Here is a 27070-nt window from a genome sequence, read left to right as displayed (position 1 = left end):
CTTCCGTCATGTGAAGATGGCTATGAACTAGGAAGCAGGCCCTCAGAAGAAATTAGTCAGCATCTTGATATTGAACTTTCCAGCCTCCAGAACTGTGAGAAATAAATTTATGTTGTTTATAAGCCATCCAGTATATAATTTTTTTTTTTTTTTAAATAGATGGAGTCTTACTCTGTCACACGTGCAATGGCACGGTCTCAGCTTATGCAACTCCCGGTTCAAGCGATACTCCTGCCTCAGCCTCCCTAGTAGCTAGGACTACAGGCGCGTGCCACCACACCTGGCTAATTTTTGTATTTTTAGTAAAGACGGGGCAGGGTGTGGTGCTCAGACCTGTAATCCCAGCACTTTGGGAGGCCGAGGCGGGAGGATCACGAGGTCAGGAGATCAAGACCATACTGGTTAACACGGTGACACCCCCTCTCTACTAAAAAAGCAAAAAAAGGCCGGGCGCGGTGGCTCAAACCTGTAATCCCAGCACTTTGGGAGGCCGAGAGGGGCGGATCACGAAGTCAGGAGATCGAGACCATCCTGGCGAACACGGTGAAACCCCGTCTCTACTAAAAAAATACAAAAAACTAGCCAGGCGAGCTGGCGGGCGCCTGTAGTCCCAGCTACTCGGGAGGCTGAGGCAGGAGAATGGCGTGAACCCGGGAGGCGGAGCTTGCAGTGAGCTGAGATCCGGCCACTGCACTCCAGCCTGGGCGACAGAGCGAGACTCCGTCTCAAAAAAAAAAAAAGAAAAAAGAAAAAAAAGCCGGGCGTGCTGGTGGGCGCCTGTAGTCCCAGCTGCTAGGACCCGGTAGGCGGGGGTTGCAGTGAGCCGAGATCGCGCCACTGCACTCCAGCCTGGGCGGCAGAGCGAGACTCAGTCTCAACTAACAAACAAACAAGTAAAGGCAGGGTTTCACTATGTTGGCCATGCTGGTCTCGAACCCCTGACCTCGTGATACGCCTGACTCGGCCTCCCAAAGTGCTGGGACTACACGCATGAGCCACCATGTACGACCAAATAAAACTTTTCAACAGGATTCTCAGCCCAGCACATTTTCTTTTTCTCCTTCACTCACATTTCCCCAGCCTTCCGAGCCTTCATTTATTCAATAAATAATTATTATCAACTGTGTGCCAGATACTGGGCTTGGTGCTAAATGTCCAGTCAAAACCAAAACAGACTGTTGCCTTGGAATTTATAGGCTACTTGGTAAACATATTAAATAGAAAATAAACATAAATATATCAGCACGCATGGTGTTTAAGAAAACAGGAAGGTGATACAAGACAGAGTAACACTGAAGTGCAGGGAAAATGTCTCTGAGGAAGGAAGCCATATATAAGGCAAGACCTGAAAGATGGGCTAAGGAGGAGGCAGAAGGAACAGCACAGGCAGACGCAATGAGGCAGGAAAGAGCTCGGGGTTCAAGAAACTGAAACTGGATCAGTATGGCTGGGTCTTAGTCTGTTTGGGCTGCTATAACAAAATATTATAGGTCAGGTGCAGTGGCTCACGCCTGTAATCCCAGTACTTTGGGAGGCCGAAGCAGATGGATCACCTGAGGTCAGGAGTTCAAAACCAGCCTGGCCAACATGGTGAAACCTCATCTCTGCTAAAAATAACAAAAATTAGCCAGGGGTTGTGGTGCATGCCTGTAATCCCAGCTACTCAAGAGGCTGAGAGAGGAGAATCACTTGAACCCAGGACGTGGAGGTTGCAGCGAACTGAGGTCTCACCACGGCACTCCAGCCTGGGTGACAGAGCAAGACTCTGTCTCAAAAAAAATAATAATAAATTTTTAAAATAAAAATAATGAAATATTAAGCTAGGCATGGTGACTCACACCTGTAATCCCAGCACTTTGGGAGGTGGAGGCAGGCAGATCACCTGATGTCAGAAGTTTGACATCAGCCTGGCCAACATGGCGAAACCCTGTCTCTACTAAAAATACAAAAATTAGCTGGGCATGATGGCACATGCCTGTAATCCCAGCTTCTCAGGAGGCTGAGGCAGGAGAATCACTTGAACCCAGGAGGCAGAGGTTGCAGTGAGTGGAGATCACACCACTGCACTCCATCCTGGGCTAAAGACTGAGACTCTGCCTCAAAAAAAAAAAAAGCCAGGTGTGGTCTTTGGCATGCCCAGCAAAAAAAAAAAAAAAAAAAAAATTGTTTTAAGTAATATACTTTGTTTTTTTGTTTATTTGTTTTTTGTTTTTTTGAGATGGAGTCTTACTCTGTCACTGAGGCTGGAGTGCAGTGGCACCGTGTCGGCTCACTGTAACCTCCGTCTACTGGGTTCAAGCAATTCTCCTGCCTCAGTCTCCCAAGTAGCTGGGATTACTGGCGCCCACCATCACGCCCAGCTAGTTTTTATATTTTTAGTAGAGACGGGGTTTCACTTTGTTGGCCAGGCTGGTCTCGAACTCCTGACCTCAGGCGATACACCCACCTCGGCCTACCAAAGTTCTGGAATTATAGGCATGAGCCACAGCGCCCAGCCAAAAAGTAATAAACTTTCATTGCAAGAAGACTACCAATACCACATACTGGTGAGGATGTAGAACAATCAGAACTCTCTCATACATTGCTCTTTCATACAAAGATATAAATTGGTTTGTTTGAAAGCTATTTAGCAATATGGACAAAAGCTAAAGATATACCCCAAACCTAGCTATTCTACTCCTCAGTATTTACCCAGAAGAAAAAAGTGCATATGTTCACCAAAATACTTGTACAAGAATGCTCATAGCAGTTTTATTCCTAAGAGACCCAAACAACAACCAAATGCTCATCAATAATGGAATGGATAAATTGTGGTGTAATTATGCAATGGAATACTACACCTCAATAAAAAAAAAAAAACAACTTCTACATTCAACAACATGGATGAATCTCAAAAACATATGTTGAGGCCAGGTGTGGTGGCTGACACCTGTAATCCCAACACTTTGGGAGGCTGAGGAAGGCAGATGACTTGAGGTCAGAAGTTCGAAACCAGCCTGGCCAACATGGTGAAACCCTGCCTTTACCAAAATTATTGAAAATTAGCTGGGAGCGTGGTAGCTCACGCCTGTAATCCCAGCACTTTAGGAGGCTGAGGTGGGTGGATCATGAGGTTAGGAGTTCAAGACCAGCTTGACCAACATGGTGAAACCCTATCTCTACAAAAAATATAAAAATTAGCTGGGCATGGTGGCATGCGCTTGTAATCCCAGCTACTTAGGAGGCTGAGGCAGGAGAATCACTCGAACCCAGGAGGTGGAGGTTGCAGTGAGCCGAGATCACGCCATTACACTCCAGCCTGGGCGACAGAACGAGACTCTGTCTCAAAAAAAAAAAAATTAGCTGGGTGTGATGGCACGAACCTGTAGTCCCAGCTACTTGGGAGGCTGAGGCAGGAGAATCACTTGAACCCGGGAGGTAGAGGTTGCAGTGAGCCAAGATCACACCACTGCACTCCAGCCTGGGCGACAGAGCAAGACTCCGTCTCAAAAAAAAAAAAAAAAATTTGTTGAGTGACAGGAGCCAAACACAAAAGATTGTATACTGTCTGATTCTATTTATGAGAAGTTCAAGAATCAGCTCAAGTAATCCATGGTGACAGAAATCAGAATAATGGTTACTTTGGGAATTTATGGACTGTGAAGGAACATAAGGGAATCCTCTCAGGTCTTGGAAAGGCTCTATATCTTGTTTGGGGTGGGGATTACATGGATATATATATGTGTGTGTGTACATGTATATATACATACATGCATATATGTGTATGTGTGTATATATACAGGTGTATATACATATATACACACGTACATATATACATGTAAAAATCTATCAAGGTACACACATTCTGTGTACATGTTATGCCCCAATAAACAAACAAAAAGTAATATATGCTCATCAAATATTTAAGTAATACAGAAGTGTTTACAATATAAAGAAAACCATGATTAACATTTTTATGTATGTCTCCCTGAACTCTTCTGATCACATCTATATTTCTTTCTTCAAACTGTCACTGATATCCATGCTATCCAAAGCCTTTGATCTAGCTATGTGTAGCACCAAACCAAGTGACATAAATTAAAAGGTTCAACCTTCATGTGATAAAGTTCAGCAGCAATACTGAGCCCCTTCTTCACATAAAGAGTAGTGGGAAATACAAACATGAGTAAGTCACAACCAGTGCTCTCAAAGAATTAACAGTCCAGGGAGACTACAGGGACTACAGACCAAACAAAAATCCCAAGAACTGTAATATCATGCCACGTAGTAGAGTTTCACAGGTGTAATACCAAGCCACGCAGGAGAGTTTCACAGGGGCATTAAAACGAGTTCAAACTATTGTACAAGGAATGACACCTTACAGTTGTATAGAGCTTGCAGCTTTCAGTTTTTTCACATATTCTGACTCCTAATGCATTGGTTTCACGTATTCTGACTCCTAATACATTGATTACTCATAAATCCGCCGCCAGCAGTGCCTGCTCACTTCCAGATGGAAACAGCAAGCTAATACAAGCCTGGTCCACTGGCCAGGTTGAGGAGGAGGCCGGGCCATTCAATGCCCTTCCACCAGGAGGCCTTACGGAGCAGTCCCGGGGAGGACTGAGGCCTCCAATTGCATTCTCACACTGCCTCTAACCCATCTACCTCTAGCTATCATCAGACCACCAAATACGGGTGGATGAGAAGGGGTGCCTAGGGTGACAGCAGGTGGCCTCAGTATTCGGATCCACATTCACTGGATTTGCAGAGCCTCCTTCCTTCCCAGTTTTTCTCCCTTCATTCCCACGCTTCCACTTTGGTCTTCCAACTTTTTCCTCTTTCATTTGTCCACCACTTCTCCAATCTGCTTTCCCTCAGTCCCCCACATCCATCCCTTTTCTGGTCCCCTCTCTACCTTTAGAAGCTGCTAGAGGTTTTTCACCATTCCACTGAACTTTGTCTTTCTGTTCACATTTCCTTGTTTACTTGGACAACAAGGCCGGAGAGCTGCTTTTAGACAACACAGCCCACGGCCGCCACCGGGTGAGGGACCTGGGACCCTTCGCTGCTTTGGCGCTGGGGCACAGCTGTTCAGAGGTTCTCCACGTTGGCCGAGCGATGTCGGAGTTCCCAGCCTTTCTAGAGAGGGAGGGATAGACATAAACTTGACTTTCAACATTGAGGACAGTTGACTACCTAGAGGAAAGGCGGTGGCCGGGAGTCACCGCCCCAACCCTCGACTGAAGGCCATGTGGCATGGAGGGTCCCCAGTCCGGACTCCAGCTCTTACTCAGGCACCTTCCGAAATGAAACCACCTCCGCGGCACCTCGGAGGGGCTGAGTAACCAGATCCACTGACCGTCCATCCCTGTCCCAGGAGAGAGAGCCTCCGGGACCTCCCGCTTGGCCAGGGCCCGAGGATCCCCTCCCCACCCCCACCCCTCGCTCCCGGCTCCCCGGCTCCCCTCCCTTCCCTGACCGCCAGCCCAGCCCGCCGCCCCCGGCGGCTGGCGCGGGCGGTGCAGCATGCGGCAAAGCTCTTTGCATAAATTATGCTCATGACGCAGCAGCTAAAAAAATCCAAGTAGCAGAAGGAGGGAAAAAAGGGGGGGGAGGGAAAAGGGGGGGGTCGTTGAAGGGGGGGACGAAGAAAAATATATACCTGACCGCCCCCCCACCCAGCTTCCCCTTCCCGCTTCCCGGCCTTCCCCACTCCGCCCGGCGTAGCCCGTGGAGCCCCCTTCGGCTCTGCCCAGCCCAGGCTGGGGGCCCGGGGGCGGCGGCGGGTCCCGACCAGCTCCCGGGCCGAGCCGAGCCCAGCCAAGCCGCACTGGCTTCTTTGTCTGCGGGCGGCGGCTGCCGTGGCCCCGGCCCCGGCCACCTGGCCCGGGCTGTGAGATGAATCTCTAATCGGTGGCCGCCGGTCACCCGCGGCGAAGGCGGCTCGGGCTCGGGCTCCGGTAAGTAGCGGGGTCCGGGGCGGGGAGGGGTTTGCACGGAGGGGGAGGGGGCCGGGCAGGGGAGGTTTCGGGTTTGGTTAATATGCAATGCCCGTAATTAGCATAATTTATATATTTATGATAAAGAGAAAAAAAGCCGCGGGGCCGAGGCGGCGGGATGCGGGGCCGGGCCGGCGGGGAGCTGCGGGAACGGGACAGCTCGCGGTTGCCCGCCTGGGGCCGGACACCCGGGGGCCGCGCCCTCGTCCGCCCGCGGGCCGCCCTGGACCTGGAGCGGAGGGGGCGGCCGCCAGGTGGACCCGATGGGGAACCCCAACCTGGCCCCTCCTCGTTTCTGCCCCTGGAAGCCCTTGTGGGGTACGGACCACAGGGGACGCTCTGTACACAGACCCAGTGGCGACCAGGAGCGGATCCTTGCCCCGCTGGATAACAGGGACGCCTGGGTTCCTGGCGGTTAGGGCCAGCTGGAGCGGCCAGGGCGACCTGTCACAGTTCTCCCGAATGAACAAACTCCGGGACGACCGGTGGGACTCGGGGGTAGGGACCCAGGCGTTGCTGGAAGGGTGGGGCAGTGATGCGAGAGCCACCTTCTAGCAGAGCATGAGCACTTCATAAATATTTAATAACGATATTATTATTAATAAATAGTCATAATAATGGTCCCCATGCATTCTCCCTCGGCAAGCTCACCTGGCAAGGCCAAGGGAGCTCCCAGCATACCCTCTAACCTCCACTTTCGCGGCAGAATACCCTACTCAGCCCGATTGGAAGCCTGAAATCTCCACAGAATAGTCTCTGCTGCTGGGCAGGGGCTATCAGAAGAGTTCAGGACGCATTCCTGGGCCAAAGAAAAGAGGCTCTTTGCAGAGATTTTTAACCTCGTTTGCCCTTCCCCAATGCCTTGTTCCAAAAGCAGAGGGCTGGTCTTCAATTGTTCATATACATGTATCCCATGCCCCTTATTTAGCAGTCTAAGACAGCCACCATTGACTGGCAGAGGCCTTCTGAGGTATAATTCCATATATTCCACTTTCATTCAAGTCCTGGTCCTCAAAGTGATGCTTCTGTGACCAGGTACTCCGCTTATCTGCTGTAGAACTTCATTTCTTCATTAGTTCAACAGCAATACCCACTCAGTGCCATGCTCTGAACAATTCAGACGAAGCTTCTAGCATGGAGTTTTTATTTTGGGGGTGGACAAGTAGATGCTAAACATGAAAACTAACAAAGTAATACCATTGGGTGATTGTGTGTCAGTGTGTGTGTATGTAGCCATTTCTTCTGTTTTGTTCCTGGACATACTACCTGGCAGTTAAGAAAAGTGAGTCAGAAAAAATTTGCTCATGTGAGGTTTCTCTGCGTTTTGAAGGAACTTGGGATAAGCTCATATTCTTGTCCCCAAGATTTACTCACTATAAAATTATCAGAGTAATCGTTTACATTTTCTTTTCCTTTCTTTTTTTTTTTTTTTTTTTGAGACAGAGTCTAGCTGATTTTTTTGTGTTTTAGTAGAGATGGGGTTTCACCGTGTTGCCCAGGCTGGTCTTGAACTCTTTGGCTCAGGTGATACACCTGTCTTGGCCTCCCAAAGTGCTGGGATCACAGGCGTGAGCCACCATGCCTGGCTATCTTTTACATTTTTAAAATGCTTTATAATTTAAAACATTTTTGGCCGGGCACGGTGGCTCACGCCTGTAATCCCAGCACTTTGGGAGGCTGAGGCAGGCAGATCACAAGGTCAGGAGATCGACACCATCCTGGCTAACATGGTGAAACCCCGTCTCTACTAAAAATACAAAAAACTTAGCCGGACGTGGTGGCAGGTGCCTGTAGTCCCAGCTACTCGGGAGGCTGAGGCAGGAGAATGGTGTGACCGCGGGAGGCGGAGCTTGCAGTGAGCTGAGATGGTGCCACTGCACTCCAGCCTGGGTGACAGAGCAAGACTCCGTCTCAAAAAAAACAAAAACAAACAAAAAACATTTTTATATGCATGCTTTACTTCAGTTCAAAATAATAGCAATGATAATAACAAACACATATATAGTGTTTGTTTCATGCTAGGCCCTATTTTAAGTGCCTTCCATAAATGTTATCAATTTAATCTTCACAATAACCCATGAGGTGGTTACTATAATTTGGTTCCATTTTGGATAAAGAAACTGAGGCTTATAGGGAATACCTCTAGTAGAAGCAGTATTCAAGCTGTGTCCTCTGCCTTTAAACCTGCCTTTGACCCCCCTGTGTCAAAATGAGTGTTCATGAGGCAGAAGAGAGAGTGGGATGCAAGAGAAACTGACCAAGGGAGGAAGGCTTGGAATGAGAAATTGGACGGGCGCTTTAGGAAGGGGTCAGTGTGGTCTGGGTTCTCCAGAACCCAATACTACACCTTTGAAGTCCTTTTTTTTTTTTTTTTTTTTGAGACAGGGTTTCACTGTGTCGCTCAGTCTGGAGTGCAGTGGTGCGATATTGGGCTCACTGCAACCTCCACTTCCTGGGTTCAAGCAATTCGCCCACCTTGGCCTCCCAACTAGCTGGAACTATAGGTGCACACCACCATGCCTGACTAATTTTTGTATTTTTAGCAGAGATGGGGTTTCACCATGTTGGCCAAGCTGGTCTTGAACTCCTGACCTCAAGTAATCCGCCCACCTCAGCCTCCCAAAGTGCTGGGATTACATACAGGCTTGAACCACCACACCTGGCCTGTACCACGTCTTTGAAATCATTTTTAAGTAGCCCCAGTACTGGAAATGGAGGCAAAACATTTGAAATAGGGTGTGTGTTTTGAGGGAAAAGGTAGGAAATACTAAGAGGCTAAGTGATGTGGCAATGACATGACCTCATATCTTATTTGTTTTCAGCCCATATTCATGTACCTAGTTATTTACCAGATATTATCCTACACACCCGGGATATGATGATAACCTGACACGATCCCTGCCTTCCTGAAGCTTACAGTCTACTAGGAACATATCTACTTTTCATTTTTCACCTTTCTTTCTTTCTTTCTTTCTTTCTTTCTTTCTTTCTTTCTTTCTTTCTTTCTTTCTTTCTTTCCTTCCTTCCTTCCTTCCTTCCTTCCTTCCTTCCTTCCTTCCTTCCTTCCTTCCTTCCTTCCTTCCTTCCTTCCTCTCTCTCTCTCTCTCTCTCTCTCTTTCTTTCTTTCTTTCTTTCTTTCTTTCTTTCTTTTCTTATTTGAGACAGAGTCTCACTCTGTCACCCAGGATGGAGTGCAGTGGCATGATCTCGGCTCACTGCAGCCTCAGCCTTCCAGGCTCAAGCGATTCTCTAGCCTCAGCCTCCCAAGTAGCTGGGATTACAGGCCTGCACCACCACACCCAGCTAATTTTTTATTTGTTTATTTGTTTGGGTTTGTTATGTTTCGGTAAAGATGGGGTTGCACAATGTTGGCCAGGCTGCCCTCCAACTCCTGACCTCAAGTGATCCGCCCACCTCAGCCTCCCAAAGTGCTGGGATTACAGGTGTGAGCCACTACGCTTGACTCTACTCTCCTATTTTTTTTTGGTCACCTCATCGTTCTTTTTCCTTTCTCTGGCCTATGTGTGCCTAGCTGGTCTACCAACAGCTTGGCAAGACTGTTATCTCTGCTGATGGTTCAGGGTGTGGGGGCAGGCGTCGTTGTGGAGCAGAATTGAGATCCTTGTTTTCCAGTGTGTCCTGAGCCTTGGGGCCCAGAGCAGTCCCCATCAGCCTTCCTCCCATTTCCTGAGAGGAAGCTCTGTGTGGTGTCAGGAGGACGGGGTCCGGGGCAAGTGGACAGAGCCTTGAAGTTTGAATCTGCCACTGACTCTCCTGTGCCCTTGGTCAAGTCACCTGACCTCTGTTTACCTCTATGTACATATAGATAAAAATGAAGATGATTGTGGTAAGAGTCAAGCTAAGCATTTCATTTATATGATCTTATATCATCATCATAACCATCCCATAGGGCTGGCCTATGTAATCACCATTGTATTTATTTATTTATTATTTTTTTGAGATAGAGTCTCATTCTGTCTCCCAGACAGGAGTGCAATGGCGTGATCTTGGCTCACTGCAACCTCCGCCTCCCGGTTCAAGTGATTCTCCTGCCTCAGCTTAATGAGTAGCTGGAATTACAAGCACCCGCCACCACACCTGGCTAAGTTTTGTATTTTTAGTAGAGATGGCATTTCCCCATGTTGGCCAGGCTGGTCTTGAACTCCTGACCTCAGGTGATCCTCCTGCCTTAGCCTCCCAAAGTGCTAGGATTATAGGCATGAGCCACCATGCCCGGCCTAGTCACCATTTTAAAGATAAGGAAATTAGGCCGGGTGCGGTGGCTCACGCCTGCAATCCCAGACCTTTGGGAGGCCGAGGTGGGCAGATTACAAAGTCAGGAGTTCGAGACCAGCCTGGCCAATACGGGGAAACCCCGTCTCTACTAAAAATACAAAAATTAGTTGACCATGGTGGTAGGCACCTGTAGTCCCAGCTACTCAGGAGGCTGAGGCAGGAGAATCATTTGAACCTGGGAGGCAGAGGTTGCAGGGAGCTGAGATTGCAGCACTGCACTCCAGCCTGGGCAACAAGAGCAACTCTCCATCTCAAAAAAGTTAAAAAAAAAAAAAGAAAACCATAGCAATGGGCCAGGTATGGTGGTTCATGCCAGTAATACCGGCACTTTGGGAGGCTGAGGTGGGAAGATAATTTGAGCCCAGGAGTTGGAAACCAGCTTAGGCAACATGGAAAGACCCTGTCTCTGAAAAAATAATAAAACCAGAAATGGATCTGAATTTAAGTCTGAATCCCATACAAGTTCCATTTTCCTACATAGGACAAGATTCTTTTACATAAAATTTCATGTCTGAAATACAGGCCTCGCTGGGAACAAGCACTGCATAAAACTGCCTTACAGGCCAGGCGTGGTGGCTCACACATGTAATCCCAATACTTCGGGAGGCTGAGACAGGTGAATCACTTGAGGTCAGGAGTTCTTGACTAACCTGGGCAACATGGTGAAACCCCGTCTCTACTAAAAATACAAAAATTAGCCTGGTGTGGTGGTGCACACTTGTAGTCCCAGCTACTCAGGAGGTCGAGGCAGAAGAATTGCTTGAACCTGGGAGGCGGAGGTTGCAGTGAGCTGAGATCGTGCCACTGCACTCCAACCTGGGTGACTGAGTGAGACTCCATCTCGAAAAAGAAAAAACAAAAACAAAAAAACTGCATTAGGTATTAGGTGTCCCTCCTGTAGATTCTTTACTGCTTTTTATTCACCCACCATGACACTTAAGCATACTGTATTGTACTTACCTTCTTATTTCCTTGACTCCCATATTGGACTATAGCTTTTTTTTTTTTTTTTTTTTGAGACGGAGTTTCACTCTTGTTGCCCAGGCTGGAGTGCAATGGCACGATCTCGGCTCACCTCCGCCTCCAGTTGTTCAAGCGATTCTCCTGCCTCAGCCTCCCGAGTAGCTGGGATTACAGGCATGTGCCACCACCCCCGGCTAATTTTGTAATTTTAGTAGAGACAGGCTTTTTCCATAGTGGTTAGGCTGGTCTCGAACTCCCAACCTCAGGTGATCTACCCGCCTCAGCCTCCCAAAGTGCTGGGATTACAGGCATGAGCCACCGCGCCTGGCCTGGACTATAGATTTCTTGAAAAGGTGGGAAATGTGTTTTTCCCCATTGAATTCCCAGTGCCTAGCACATAGTAGCCACTGAAACATGTGTTGAAGAAACAAAGGGTTGGCTGGGCACGGTGGCTCACGCCTGTAATCCCAGCACTTTGGGAGGCCAAGACAGGTGGATCACGAGGTCAGGAGTTCGAGACCAGCCTGGCCAATATGGTGAAACCCCGTCTCTACTAAAAATACAAAAATTAGCTGGGCATGGTGGCGCACACCTGTAGTCCCAGCTACTCAGGAGGCTGAGGCAGAAGAATTGCTTGAACCCAAGGAGGCAGAGGTTACGGTGAGCCGAGATTGTGCCACTGGACTCCAGCCTGGGCGACAGAGCCAGACTCCTTCTCAAAAAACAAAAACAAACAAAACAACAACAAAAAAACGAAGGGCAAGACGTTTCAGGATTTCTTCTAATAGGATCTTAGGCTATTCTAGGGAGTTCTGATTTGTTTGGGGTATCCCACTCCTCCTCCTGGGTGTCTTGGAATGTTGCCCTAAACCCAAAGCAGTTCCAGAGGAGAGTGACAGGTAGAACCAGGTCCTCTAGCTCATTCTCCCCCACTGAAAATCCTGCATGGCCCTGGACCTCTTTGGATTCTCAGGTGGTAGGCAGATGCCTTAGCGCTCGCTGTTCCTTTTACCCCGGAGGCTGCTTGGGTTTTTTTTATATATATTTATTTATTTATTAGGGACAAGGTCTTGCTCTGTCAAGGAGTGCAGGTTGGAGTGTAGTGGCGTGATCACGACTCACTGCAGCCTTGAACTCTGTGGCTCAAGCAATCCTCCTACCTCAGCTTCCCAAGTAGCTGGGACCATAGGTGTGCACCACTACACCTGGCTAGTTTTTTTAATTTTTATTTTTTGTAGAGATGGAGTCTCCCTGTGTTGCGCAGGAAGGCATCAAACTCCTGAGCTCAAGCGATCCTCCCCCTTCAGCCTCCCAAAGCATTGAGATTATAGGCGTGAGCCACTGTGCCCAGCCCTGCCTGGGTTTTATGTTAGCGAGGAAAGCAAGGGATAAATAAGTGAGCCATTTGCTAGCCAGCCAGAGTGTCTTGCCAGCCCTGATCCAGGTGTTTTTCAAACTCAATTCGCTGGAGAAAAAAGGTAAAGGAGAGGGCCCTTGGTGGGCTCTGGCTCCCTCCCCAGCTTTAACCAGAGCAGCTCTGCTGTGATGTGTGTATGTATTGGGATTCTACTGCTGGGATGGGGACAGGAGCTCCCTCTCTGGAAATAGACAGCTGATTGTCTCTTCTCCCTGGCCTTCAGGCAGGCTGTGGGCACTGCATAGCATCATGGGCTTAAAGGAGGCCATCCAGATGTGCTATTTATGCAGTCATTGGGGAAATGGTCAAAAAGCAAACTGAAGATGGCTGTCTGGTCACTGGAACCAAGCCACAGCCTGAGGCTTGAAAAAAATTTGGAAAGTTCCTGACAAGGAGATGGCAGCAGGTCCAGAGGACCTGCTAGGTCCTCTAGGTCTTGGGTCCAGAGGACCCAAGCAAGGGGAACACGCAGGGCACAGCTCAGAGTCAAAATGCTGAGTGTCTGCTTGTCAGACGTTGATATCACATACATGTGTAATAGCCATCTAAAGGTAAGACAGAGAGAGACAAGGGAGTCTGATATCTGGGACAAAGGAGGTCTTGGACTCTGCTCTGCCTGGGTTTCTGGTGGGCTGAATGAAATCTGGTTAGTGGGTTGGTGTGGGCTTAGGTGTGGCTAGAGGCTATGTCTCAGGACTGACTTTGCCTTTGACTTAAAGGACCAGACACTGAGGACTCAGGTCCTCATAGCTCATCAAATCTTAAGGGTGGAAGGGATATCAGAATCACCCAAGCCTTATCACTACTTGAATACTCCTGATAACACAGTCAGAAAGTGGACACCTGCCCCTGCTCAGCCACTCCCTGTGAGTGGCCATGGTTGGCAGCAAGGAGCCAGAGGCCACAATGAGACTGTGAGCAGACTTAGCGCTCCTCTCAAGCAGGTGCCTTGTTGTCGGTGAAGATTGGCTAATGCTGCCTTACACCTAATGACCTTTGGAATTGGAAAACTCTTCTCCCCATGAAATGTATGTATCAAGCTATAATGCACCCAGATTCAGCTTGTGCAGCTTTCATTTCAATGTTGTCTCTTCCTCTTATTTTCTTTGCAAATGGCTTCTGTATGTAACAACATTCACAGCTTATCCCAATTCCTACCCAGAAGTGATGGTAAATTGCCAAGTTCTCTGAAAAACTCATGGAAGACTACCATGTACAAAATCTGGGGGGACAGAGTTTAAGACTAGCCCTGGCAACATAGTGAGACCTCATATCTACCAAAAAAAAAAAAAAAAAAAAAAAAAAATCAGCTGGCCATGGGTAGTCCCAGCTACTCTGGTGGTTAAGGTGGAAGGATCACTTGAGCCTGGGAGTTTGAGGCTGCAGTGAGCCATGGTCATGCCACTGCATTCCAGTCTGGGCAACAAAGCAAGACCCTGTCTCAGAAAAAAAAAAAAAAAAATTCTGAGGGGAGACATCACCTAAGAAGGAGACTAGAGCCCCAGTGAGGTAGGTAGATGCTCACCAGTTCTTTCAGCAAATTCCCTGCCCGTCCTACACCCCCTCATCATACCTGAAAGGGGAAGGCTCATTTCCTCTTTTTTCAAATTGTTAGGTACCTGGAATTGCTTGCCCTCTCCTTGAATCCCACTCTAGAGGGGTTAGGGAAGGAAAAGGAGGGAAGGAACCTCATGGTTCTCCTTACCTGGTTGATCAGGGAACATTCTGCCAAGCAATGAAGATGCTAAAACCCCAGGGGTGATCCAGCAATTCCATTCCTAGGTATATACCCAAAGAATTGAAAACAGGTTTTCAAAAAAAATTATACCCAATAGTCATAATATACAATACACAATAGCCAAAAGGTAGAACAACCCAAATATCCACCAACTAATGAATGGATAAACAAAATGTAGTATATCCATACAATAGAATATTATTCAGCCATGAAAAGGAATGAAGTTCTGACACATACTACAATGTAGATGAACCTTGGAAACATGCTAAGTGAAAGAAGCTAGACACAGAAAGTCACATATTCTATAGTTCCATTTACATGAAATATCCAGAACAGGGAACCCCATAGAGAAAGCTCATCAGTAGTTGCCAGGGCTTGGGCAGTGGCAGTGGAGGGGGAATAACTGTTAGTGGATATGGAGTTTCCTTTTGGGTTGATGAAAATGTTCTGGGACTAGACAGTGGTGATGGTGGCAAGTGTGAATCCACCAGATTCCATTATATGGTTCTCTTTAAAGTGGCTAAAATGGTTAATTGTATGGGATGTGAATTTATCTTAGTCTGTTTGGGCTGCTGTAACAAAATACCATAAACTGGGTAGCTTATAAACATCAGGAATTTATTTCTCATGGTACTGAAGGTGGGAAGTCCAACATCAAGGTGTTGTCTGGTGAGGGCCCACTTCCTCATTGACAGAGCCTTCTTGCTGTGTCCTCACATAGTCAAAGGAGTGAAAGTATCTCTCTCACACTAGGGTCTCGCTCTGTTGCCCAGGCTGGAGTACAGTGGCGAGACACTGTGGCGAGACAGCTCACCACAGCCTCAACCTCCTGGGCTCAAGTGATCCTCGCGCCTCAACCTCCTGAGTAGCTGGGACTACAGGTACGCGCCACTACACTCAGCTACTTTTTGTACTTTTTGTAGAGATGGGGTTTCACTATGTTGTCCAGGCTGGTCTTGAACTTCTGGGCTCAAGCAGTCCACCTGCCTCGGCCTCCCTAAGTGCTGGGATTACAGGCATGAGCCACTGCGCCCAGCGTCGGGCCTTTTTTATACGGGCACTAATCCCATTCCTAATTACCTTCCAGAGTCCCCATCTCTTAATACTATCACCTTGGGGATTAGCATTTCAACACATGAATTTGGGGGGAAGGACATATTCAGACCATAGCAGAAAGGAAAGGTGAATCCAGAACATCCCTCTGGGCTTTGTTTCCCCATCTATAACATGGGGATAATAATGCCTCCCATTCCCTACGCCCCCAGAGTTGGCATGAGTAATACAGCAAGCACTTGTGTTATATAAAATGTCTAGCATACAATATGCACTCAAAATAAATGTTAATTGCTTTTTTCCTATAAAAGTGTCTAACCTATTTGCTTCATTGTCTTTCCTCTTTCTCTCTCTCTCTCTCTATCTCTCATCTCTTTCTTTCTTTTTTGAGACAGGGTCTGGTTCTGTAACCCAGGCTGGAGTGCACCAATCACTGCTCAGTGCAGCCTCCGCCTCCCAGGCTCAAGCGATCTTCCCACCTCAGCCTCCTGAGTAGCTGGGACTATAGGCACACGCCACCATGCCCAGCTAATTTTTTTTTTTGTTTGTTTGTTTGTTTTTTGGTACGGACAGGGCCTCACTATGTTGCCCAGTCTGGTCTCGAACTCCTGGACTCAGGTGATCCTCCTGCCTTGGCCTCCCAAAATTCTGGGATTACAGGCATGAGCCACTGCGCCCAACCTGTTTTCTTTATTTCTTATGACTGTGGTTTGTGGCTCTAGCCAGACAACCTGTCCTCACATGAGGGCTTTGCCCACTCCTCACTGCACAGGGCAGGCTGTTACCATCTGGGATGTCCCATCTCCTCTGTTACAGGCCACTGTGTTCTTTGGGCCACTATCATAGAGTCACCTGAGAGCTGATTCTGTGATGTTCACCCATTGAATCAGACTCTGAGAGTAGTTGGGGGAAAAGATCTAGGGGTCTGCATTTACATTTTTATTTTTAAATTTTTACTCTGTACTTTATTTATTTATTGAGACTGAATCTCACTCTACTCTGTAATTGATATAAATACTAACATTTTTACTAAGTGCTCTAGGTGATGATCATACATATTAAAGTTGGAGAGCACTTTAATTTATGTTTTTACCATCTATTCCAGGAAGTCTGCCCAGATTTCTCCCTTGCTCCTTACCTAAGTCTAAGGTCAGGGTCAGATTCCCATTGGGTTCTGCTGGGTGTGCTGTCTCCCATTGGATTGGGGAAGCCCCAGGGACAGATATCTTGCCCTTTCTTTACTCTCCTCACCCTAAGCCCAGATGTTCCTGGTTCTTCTGAGTGTGGATTCTCCTAGGATGCTGTAGGAAATGCAACACTTTAAAGTTCTTAGAATCCTGTTTTTTGGCCAGGTGCAGTGGCTCACATCTGTTATCCCAGCACTTTGGGAGGCCGAGGTGGGTGGATCACTTGAGGTCAGGAATTCAAGACCAGCCTGGTCAACGTGGTGAAACCCTGTCTCTACTAAAAATACAAAAATTAGCCTGGCGTGGTGGCACATGCCTGTAATCCCAGCTACTCAAGTGGCTGAGGCAGGAGAATCGGTTTAACCCAGGAGGCAGAGGCTGCAGTGAGCACAGATTGCGCCACTGCACTCCAGCCTGGGTGACAGAGTGAAACTGTCTCAAAAAAAAAGAATCCTGTTTTTTGGTTTTTTGTTGTTGTTGTTTTTAGTTTTTTTTGTTTTTGTTTTTGTTTTGTTTTGTTTTACCTCGACAGATACTTGGGAGAACCTAGCTTCTCTGTCTTCCTATGATTCTATTCTGACTTTTCTAGATAGTATAGAAATTGTATCACTGTGTTACATCACCCTTTGCCTTTCCAATCCCATCTTACCCAGGATGTGCTAGGTGTGGGCCGGACCCCACCCGACCCTGACAAGTGACCATGGATCCTGGAGCCGGGTCAGAGACATCTCTGACTGTCAATGAGCAGGTATCTTCTGAGGTGGGAAGAGGGGGAGTGAGGGTGATGGACTGAGGGGTGTGGGAAGACCCCACAGGGCCTGTCCCTGTCCATTTCTTACTAGGGTTCACCGCCCTTCACCTGTCCAGAGGTACTTGCCATTTAGGATTTCTCAGGGTCTGGGTTTGGGGAGTGAAGCTGTGACTTTAAGATGTAAAATCAAAGTGTACATAGTATGTTTAAGTTTACATGGAGGAAGTTTTGAACATCAGGTAATTTACTCTTTAGTTTTTCTTATTGCTTACACATATTTTCTAATTGTTTTTTTGCAAATTACTATTACTTATATAATTTTTTAAAAGGAGAAAAAAGGCCAGGCACAGTGGCTCATGCCTGTAATCCCAGCACTTTGGGAGGCTGAGGCGGGTGGATCACCTGAGGTCAGGAGTTCGAGACCAGCCTGGCCAACATGGTGAAACCCCGTCAATACAAAAAATAGAAAAATTAGCCGGGCGTGGTGGCGGGTGCCTGTAATCCCAGCTACTTGGGTGGCTGAGGCAGGAGAATTGCTTGAGCCCAGGAGGTGGAGGTTGCAGTGAGCCGAGATCGCGCCACTGCACTCCAGCCTGGGTGACAGGGCGAGACTCCGTCTCCAAAAAGAAAAAAGAAAAGAAAAGATGAATTTCTCTGAAAATGTAATTGGAGTGAAGCCTCTCATAGGGCAAACTGGAGGCAGCACAAGAGCTGCTTGTAGGATGTATTTCACTCATCTCATATTCTCCTGATGGGTCAGATTGTCACTTTTTCCAGCACAGCCTCTGACTGGATCCACTTTCAGGCTTAAAGAGTGTTGTGAGAGTGATTTCAGGCACAGGCCAAATGCAGAGAGGCCTGACACAAAGCTGTTTAATTTACATACTTTGTCTCTTATTCTTAAATGGCCCAATTGGCAGGGTTTCCATGCTGGTGATGAAGAGCTAGTGTGGGGCATCTGGACAGGAGAGGGAGACCGAGTGTTCTGAGGAGGCTCAGGACCCACCTGCACCACTCATGCATGGAGATTGCCCTTGAGGTCTGAGCATGCCCACAGCAGGTGGCAGGACTGGAGCCACAGACCCATAGGATAAAAAGCTGCAGTCAGGCCAGGCGCGGTGGCTCACGCCTGTAATCCCAGCACTTTGGGAGGCCGAGGTGGGCAGATCACGAGGTCAGGAGATCGAGACCATCCTGGCTAACACAGTGAAACCTCGTCTCTACTAAAAATACAAAAAAATTAGCTGGGCGTAGTGGCAGGCGCCTGTAGTCCCAGCCACTCGGGAGGCTGAGGCAGGAGAATGGCGTGAACCCGGAAGGCAGAGCTTACAGTGAGCCGAGATCATGCCACTGCTCTCCAGCCTGGGTGACAGAGCAAGACTCCATCTCAAAAAAAAAAAAACAAAACTGCAGTCCAGGAGCGGTGCCAGGCAGAGAGGGAGAGGATGCATCTTCAGGATTCTTGACTCTTGTTTTAGGAATTTAGCTTGCAGGGAAATTCTGAGCCTTTACTCTAGAGTTTTGGAAATAAAGGAATCATGGGCCATAAAAGTTACTCAGCATTGTGGAGCATTCATTTTCCATCCCTTTATCTTTGGGGAACTTTCAGATGGTTTCAAGGGAAGTGAAGAAGGATTTGCTTCCTGGCCCGACTTAAGCTGTGGATGCCATGTTAGGAGCCCTCATACCCACGTTCCAAGATCCTAGCTGCCAAGAGGACATGCTTGCAAGTTGTAGGATAGGCCATCCACCACTCCCTGCACTGAGTCCAAGGGATGGAACAAAGAGAAATTAGCTCTCAAATGGTTTGGCTCTGGGGGACATTTTTCTAGCTTGCGTCAGGCCCATCTCCCTGTCACCAGGTCCTGCTTTCTTCCAGCAGCTCCTTCCCTGGAATCAGGGAGCTGCAGCCTGCCCCAGGCTCTGGAATTCTCACAGAGCACACAGCCCTCTGGACAGGAGGTCTGCATCCCGAAATGCCCTCCCCTCTCCCGCAACCATACCCAGAACTCTCTCCCTCAACCATACCCAGTATATCCTGCAGTTATACTGGCCCCTCCCCCAACAGTGCCCTCCCCCCGTCCTCTGCTTGCAGGTCATCGTGATGTCAGGTCATGAGACCATCCGAGTGCTGGAAGTCGGAGTGGATGCCCAGCTCCCTGCTGAGGAAGAGAGCAAAGGACTGGAGGGTGTGGCCGCTGAGGGCTCCCAGAGCGGAGACCCTGCTGAAGCCAGTCAAGCTGCTGGTAAAGCTGGGCCAGACAACCTGGGCTCCTCTGCAGAGGCAACTGGTACGAGGCCATCACCCCCACCTGGTACTGCTCCACCTGAGTGCTGAGTGCCTCCTGTGGTCCCTGGGGAGCCAGCACAAATCCCTGGGGCTCAGGTGGTTTTAGGGTCTTGTCCGCCTGCCCACTGGACAGCCTGTGCCTCTGGTCAGCTGCTAGGGCTACTCTACACTCCTTGTTTCTGGAGTTTTAGTTCTAGTCTGAGTCACTTTCAGGCCTAAACTGGGGTGGATCAGGGTGAGGTGGGAGGAGACTGGTAGCACTGAGCTTAGGGGGTTGAATGTGGGAGTTGAACCCGATGAGCTGTGGGGGATCAGGCACTGCTCCCTGGCTTTGGGGCACCCTCTCATCAGTCTTCCTCATTAACACCTTGCAGAGTAGTCATCTCCTTTTGCAGGAAGCCTTGGGCCTCCTTTTTCAGTTTCCCGAGAACACCCCAATTCATTGCCCCTTGACTTCTGCTGCACATTCCTGCTTCCCTTAACTGGAGATCTGGACTGGTGGGGGTGGGCCAAGACGAGGAGGCAAGAAGAGAGCACATGAGTACACGCAAACTTCAGAAAAGCAACAGCTCCTTAACAAGAAAACTGCATGGCCACACATTACTTGCTCTACCTTCACATCAGTGTGTAAATTCTTTGGAACCCTAGTAACGTTAGTCATTTTCTTTCCTTTTTGGATAAAGGAATGACAAGAGACATGATCAAAAATTTTTCCCTAGCCTGGAAATGCTGTGCTTCCATGTTGAGGCCAGGATGGGTCATCACCTGTTCCCAAGGGGCAGTGCCCTAGAGACCAGGCAGGGAAGACAAGGACCCTACGTCTCTGCCACTCCTTCCATTCAGCATAGCCATTGTGCAGTGGAGCCCCTTTTCAGAAAACAGGGGAAGTTTCTCAGGTTTATTCACCATGCCCTCACTTTGCTTTTCACCCATTTATCCATCTTCCTATCTCATTTCCTCTGGTGCCTTAATTCTGCTCCTTGCCCAAATTCACTCTCAGAAATGGATCCTAAATCAATGATTTTCATGAGTGTTTGTGTAGTGTGCATCTTCTCCAGGAGTTTGCGGGTCTAAGCCTTTCACAAAAGGCTCCTCCTCTATAAAGGAACTTTAGTCATCATCAACCAGGTAAGGGAGGTATTTTGCTGGTGTCACCTAAGCTGCCAGCTTAAAGTGATGGGAACTTTCTAGATGTGCAGGATTAAGAAGGGTTTCCTGTTTTTAAAACAAAACTAAGTAACAGGAAACTTTTCCAGGATGAAAACAGAATCTATTGGTTTGTGTCGTTCTAAATTACTATCCAGTCTTTGTCACACATACATATTTTTATTGCTGTGGCCACTGAGGGTAGACTAAGTAGTATGATACCACCACGTAATTTCATGTACCTATGTCTTTTACTGACATAGAGTCACACGCCTGCTTCTGGTTTTGGCCATTGTCAAATTGTCTGGGTTTTCATTTTCATAAACAGTGCTGCTTTGAATGTTTTTGTATTGGTCCTTTAAAAAATTTTGTGTGTGACAGTCTACTAAAATTCCCTTTGAGGCCAGGCGCAGTGGCTCACGCCTATAATCCCAGCACTTTGGGAGGCCTAGACAGGCGGATCACCTGAGGTCAGGAGTTCAAAACCAGCCTGGCCAACATGGCAAAATCCCATGTCTACTAAAAAAATACAAAAATTAGCCGGGTGTGGTGGCACACGCCTGTAATCCTGACTACTTGGGAGGCTGAGGCAGGAGAATTGCTTGAACCCGGGAGGCAGAGGTTGCAGTGAGCAGAGATCATGCCATTGAACTCTAGCCTGGGCAATAGAGCGAGACTCCATCTCAAATGAAATGAAATGAAATGAAATAAAATTCCCTTTGAAGGGAAATTAATTATTAACATAGGAGGAAGTCATTTCATGGAAAAATATAAAATCTTGCTATCAATAAGAAGAAAAGTAATTGACTTTAAGGTATGAGATGCCTGTTAAGCCAGAAAATAAATAAGCAATGATAAAACCTATATTGGTGGCCTGGTGTGGTGGCTCATGCCTGTAATCCCAGCAGTTTGGGAAGCTGAGGCGTGCAGATTACTTGAGCTCAGGAGTTTGAGACCAGCATGGGTAACATGGCAAAACCCCATCTCCACAAAAAAAAAAAAAAAAAATACAAAAATTAGCCAGGTGTGGTGGCAGGTGCCTGTAGTTCCAGCTGCTCCTGAGGCTGACATGGGAGGATCACTTGAGCCTGGGAAGCGGAGGTTACAGTGAGTGAGATTGCACCACTGCACTCCAGCCTGGGTGATAGAGTTGAGACCTTGTCTCAAAAACAAACAAACAAACAACAACAACAAAAAAATATATTGAGTGGTGCTGTGGAGAAACAGGTACATCGTTGCTGGTTCTCTGAGTTCCTTTAGTCTTTCTCTGCAGTCCAGCAGGAAGCAATAGCAGCCCTAATGTATGTAAAACCTTGGACTCCATGGTCCTACTAAATATGCCCTAATAAAATGAATATTTTGCTTCTTTAGAGGGTAAGCTTTCATCATTTATGTTTGTCACTTTCCCATTTTCTCACTTACTTGTTATGTTTTGTCACATTTTGTCCAACAAAATGTTTTTTAAATTTTCTTTTTTTTTTTTTTTTTTTTTGAGACGGAGTCTCGCTGTGTCACCCAGGCTGGAGTGCAGTGGCCGGATCTCAGCTCACTGCAAGCTCCGCCTCCCGGGTTTACGCCATTCTCCGGCCTCAGCCTCCCAGTAGCTGGGACTACAGGCGCCCACCACCTCGCCCGGCTAGTTTTTTGTATTTTTTAGTAGAGACGGGGTTTCACCATGTTAGCCAGGATGGTCTCGATCTCCTGACCTCGTGATCCACCCGCCTCGGCCTCCCAAAGCGCTGGGATTACAGGCTTGAGCCACCGCGCCCGGCCGCTAAATTTTCATACGTTCAGACTCTCCTTAAGTTTGCTGATTTTTTTCTGTTTTTTTTTTTTTATAACTCATTTTTATTTTTTCTGTAGAGCTGGTTCTTGTTTTGTTTCCCAGGCTGGTCTGGCAACTCCTGACTTCAAGCGATGCTACCACCTCAGCCTCCCAAGGTGCTGGGATTACAGGCATGAGCTACTGCACCCAGCCTGATTTTTTTTTTCAGTAGTTAGAAATGTGTCTTCCCGCCACAGAGGAGATAAATCTGTTATTTTGTTTTCTTTTACTATTTCATAAGGCCTTTGTTGATGTGTGCTTGTCTCTTTAATTCCTTAAACTACCTAGGTTTTATTATTGTATGCTGTGAAAAGTATAGTCCTGAGTTGAAGTTGAAGCCTTCCCAAGTTGAAACATGGGCTAGGACTGCAGGGTTGGACAGAACCTTTGCGGTTATCTGATTCAGTGGTTCCCATTCTTGGCCATATCACAGTGGGAGCTTTGAAGGAAAAAAGAGAGGCGAGATAACTAGCCTCCACTCTTGGACATTCTGATTCAGCAGGCCTGGATTAAAGCCTAGAAATATATGTCCAGCAGTTTTAAGAAGCCACTGATCTGGCCAGGCACGGTGGCTCATGCCTGTAATCCCAGCACTTTGGAAGGCTGAGGCAGGCGCATCACTTGAGGTCAGGAGTTTGAGACTAGCCTGGCCAACATGGTGAAACCCTGTCTCTACTAAAAATACAAGACAAAAATTTGCCAGGCGCAGTGGCTCATGCCTGTAATGCCAGCACTTTGGGAGGCCAAGGCGGGTGGATCACGAGGTCAGGAGATTGAGACCATCCTGGCTAACACAGTGAAAACCCATCTCTACTAAAAATACAAAAAATTAGCCGGGCGTGGTGGTGGGCGCCTGTAGTCCCAGCTACTCGGGAGGCTGAGGCAGGAGAATGGCGTGAACCCAGGAGGCGGAGCCTGCAGTGAGCCGAGATGGTGCCACTGCACTCCAGCCTGGGCGACAGAGACACTGTCTCAAAAAAAAAAAAAATTAAAAATAAGAAAAAAATTAGCTGGGCATGGTGGTATGCGCCTGTAATCTCAACTACTTGGGAGGCTGAAACAGAAGAACCCCTTGAACACCGGAGGCAGAGGTTGCAGTGAACAGAGGTTGCACTAGTGCACTCTAGCATGGGTGACAGAGCAAGACTCCGTCTCAAAAACATTAAAAAGAAGCCACTGATCTGGTCGAATATCCATCACTCAACTCCTAGGTTCCTTTTAACTCACCATATATTAAATAATAACCATTCTTCTCATTGTTGTATGGCTGTGAAGTTTCCTGGTGGGGGTTCCCCAGTACCTGCATAGGCTAAGGTACTAAGAGGAGGCAAAAAGCTGCAGGTCACGGGAAGTTCATTTAGAAGCTCGTTGAAGCTGCTTACATGACTTTAGACCTCAGGGACGAGCAGAGAAAAGCTGGCTGACCTGGAGAGCCCCTGTGATCCTGTAGTGCAGCACAGACCTGTCCGATTTTCAGGGACTCTTGCTTCCAGGACTTTGCCCTTCAGGAACTCCTGCCCTTCCCCAAACCAGCAGCTGCAACCAAAAGTACCCTGGAGGTGGGTGAACAGCGATTCAGTGGCTGGATGAACCAAGGACAGCCACTCCCATCCATTCTCGCTCTGACCTTCCCTGACATGCGTGTGGGATTCAGGCCACTCTGTTGATGATGTGACAGTTTTTACAGGACCAGGAAATGAGGGCTAACACTCACCTGGGTATCTTCTTCAGCTAGATGTGAGAAGGGTTGGCTTACCTTCCAGAGCTGGCACAGGGCTCCCCAGCCTCCTATTCTCACCACCATAGCATTCAGGAAGCTGCCTCGTGGGCCAGGGAAGACCAGTGATTGGTCTTGGGCTATGCAGCAATGCAGCATGGGACTGAGGGTCACCGCTTCAGGCTGCAGATGGGATGTCATGTACTGCTGTGGTGACCCCTCCACTCACATCAGGCTCACTCCTTGTCCTTCTTTCTCTCAATGCCTTGTGAAGTGAAGTCACCCCCGGGGATCCCTCCGAGCCCTGCCCCTGCCATTGCCACCTTCAGCCAAGCCCCAAGCCAGCCTCAGACATCGCAGACCCTGACGCCACTGACTGTACAAGCTGCCCCCCAGGTAAGGGCTGCCCTCGGGAGCTGGACAGAGGGCTGGGGGCAGGAGCGAGGCATGGGACAGCCAGCATGGGGAAGCCATGGAATCTGGGAACTTCATGGGGCAGGACAGGGAAGGGGCTATGGCTTGAGGGAGGGACTCTCCTACTAGGGACCTCCAGCTTCACCCCTGCCTATATCAGGCTCATTTGGAAAAGGGGATCTGCATTTGCAGAATCTTCTTGGACCCAGCCAGGATTGCAGAAATAACATTAACTCTTTCATGCAGCCAGAGTTCCTGTTTATCGAATGACTAAATGAATGAATACCCTTGCCAGCCCTCCAGTGGATGCCTGGAAGAGTTAATGGATTGTTCAGAGTCCTCATTTAGAGCCAGGGAGTGGCCCCAGCACCGTGAGAGGCTGCCTTCAGGATCCTGCAGGCATGCAGAGCTCCCTGTCCCTTTCCCTACATGCCCTGACTCCGAGGCATCCAGCCAAGGGTATGGTCCATCAGAAACTTCTCGGAGGCCTTTGTGGGGCCTTGACCACTTGGTTCCATCAGCCGCTGCTCTCTGTTCGCTGGCCACTAAGCACAGGGCCTGTCAGCAAGGGCCCACAGAAGGCCTGGCAGGCAGCAGGCTGTGGTGGGGGAAGCCTGTGCCCCCTTCCCATCCTGTGAGCAGGGCCACCTTGCCCTAGATTTGGGCGATTTCTCTGAAGGCAGGATAGTCAGTCCAGGCGCCCCCTCAGGTTTGGGCCTCCAGCTAGGGTTTGGCTCTTCCCCACCCTCATGTGGCCTTTGCCCCATCGCCCTCAGAATGCTTTGTTTGTGCTCAGCTGGGTCTCAGAGACCCAGTGTTTGCGCTGTCAATGTTGATTTTTTATTTTTTCTTTTCTTTTTGAAATCTTGTTTGCTTTTGCAGGTCTTGACTCAGGAAAACTTAGCCACAATTCTGACAGGAGTTATGGTTCCAGCAGGGGCAGTTACTCAACCTCTTCTTATCCCCATCAGTATTGCAGGTCAAGTGGCTGGTCAGCAGGGGCTGGCCGTGTGGACAATTCCTACAGCAACCGTGGCTGCCCTCCCAGGACTGACCGCTGCTTCTCCTACGGGGGGAATTTTCAAGCCACCTTTAGCCGGTCTCCAAGGTAACGGCAACTCTTCCCAGGACTGCACCAGGCCCCCCACCACCCTCCACTACACCCCTGCACGTGTGCTTGCCATGTTGGACTCAGAACCCACGGCCCACCCAGGGCAGCCGCCCTGGATTCTGGATCCGGTGTCTTGGGCATCCGGCCGCAGAGCTGCCGCACCACCTCGGGACTGTAGGCCGTGACATCACGCTGGCCCTGCAGGCCTGTCTTACTTCAGCCAGCTGTCTGAGACTGCCCCTCTCCCCCTACGCCAGAACTCACCCCATGACCAGCCTCCTGGGAAGGACTGCAAGAAGATTCAACATCTGGTTCTTGAACCTACACATCTGGCCCCAGGGAGGGGGGATGAGAGATGCTGGCATGTGCCAGCCCTTCAAGGATCAAGGGAATCGTGGCTGCCTGCCCCACTGTGCCCACTGACCCAACCCCCTCTCCTTCTTGTGCCAGATCCCTTGGGATTGGAGCCGCTCTGGGCAGTGGCTAGGCATTTGAGCACCTCTGTCTCTGCCTTGCTCCATAGCAGCTGCTGTGCTGAACACCGCTCTTCCGGCACCCGTACAAGCTGCTGCACCAGTACAGGCCTCCTCGACAGCCCAACCCCGGCCACCAGTCCAGCCCCAGACGCTGTTCCAGACCCAGCCGCTGCTGCAGACCACGCCTGCCATCCTCCCGCAACCCACTGCTGCCACCGCTGCTGCCCCTACCCCCAAGCCAGTGGACACCCCCCCGCAGATCACCGTCCAGCCTGCAGGCTTCGCATTTAGCCCAGGAATCGTAAGCTGCTGCCCTCACCCAGGGCTGACCAGGGCTGACCAGGGATGGACAGAATCATGGGCCAAGGGTGGAACTGACCCTTCCCACAGTGGAGGACGAGCCCCCCCGAACACAGCCCTTTTCCAACACATCAGCAGAGATGGGCTCCCCCTGAGGCCTTCTCCTTGCAGTTGCCAGCCCGTCCATCCCAGATAAAAGCAGACAACCTCTGCCAAGAGGTCTGGGCACATTCTCCAGAACCTGAACCACTGGACCAGGCTTGGAGGGTGGGATGACGTCTGGGGATTGAAAACTTGTGAGCTGTCACTAAGGTGCAGCCAGAGCTTACAGCTCTATGCTGGTCTGTCCAGTGTAGCTCCTGGCTTGGCAGTGGGAGCTGTTAGATATGGCTAGGATCACATCAG

At 48.9% G+C, this 27070-nt stretch overlaps 1 protein-coding gene across 8 annotated transcripts in view; it reads left to right on the top strand.

Annotated features, from left to right (window-relative positions):
* The first annotated feature begins 5484 nt into the window (after nucleotides 1-5484).
* Nucleotides 5485-27070, top strand: part of POU6F1 (POU class 6 homeobox 1) — a 31948-nt gene continuing 10362 nt past the window's right edge. The window contains exons 1-7 of one of the 8 annotated variants that reach the window (XM_037997105.2): nucleotides 5485-5942; nucleotides 15149-15276; nucleotides 17289-17383; nucleotides 19482-19677; nucleotides 24639-24760; nucleotides 25661-25886; nucleotides 26413-26666. In XM_037997105.2, the coding sequence (XP_037853033.2) occupies nucleotides 17336-17383; nucleotides 19482-19677; nucleotides 24639-24760; nucleotides 25661-25886; nucleotides 26413-26666 (846 nt within the window). In that variant the 5' untranslated portion in view covers nucleotides 5485-5942; nucleotides 15149-15276; nucleotides 17289-17335. Of the gene's footprint in view, nucleotides 5943-13601; nucleotides 13686-15148; nucleotides 15277-17288; nucleotides 17384-19481; nucleotides 19678-24638; nucleotides 24761-25660; nucleotides 25887-26412; nucleotides 26667-27070 lie in introns of those variants that run through there. The other 7 variants (XM_073020748.1, XM_037997103.2, XM_073020747.1 and 4 more) reach the window with 7 other exon arrangements.

This window comes from Chlorocebus sabaeus, chromosome 11 (genome assembly GCF_047675955.1).
Source record: "Chlorocebus sabaeus isolate Y175 chromosome 11, mChlSab1.0.hap1, whole genome shotgun sequence".
NCBI lineage: Eukaryota > Metazoa > Chordata > Mammalia > Primates > Cercopithecidae > Chlorocebus > Chlorocebus sabaeus.
The sequence above is the reverse complement of the archived record's forward strand: the minus strand, read 5'-3'. Positions and strand labels throughout refer to the sequence as shown.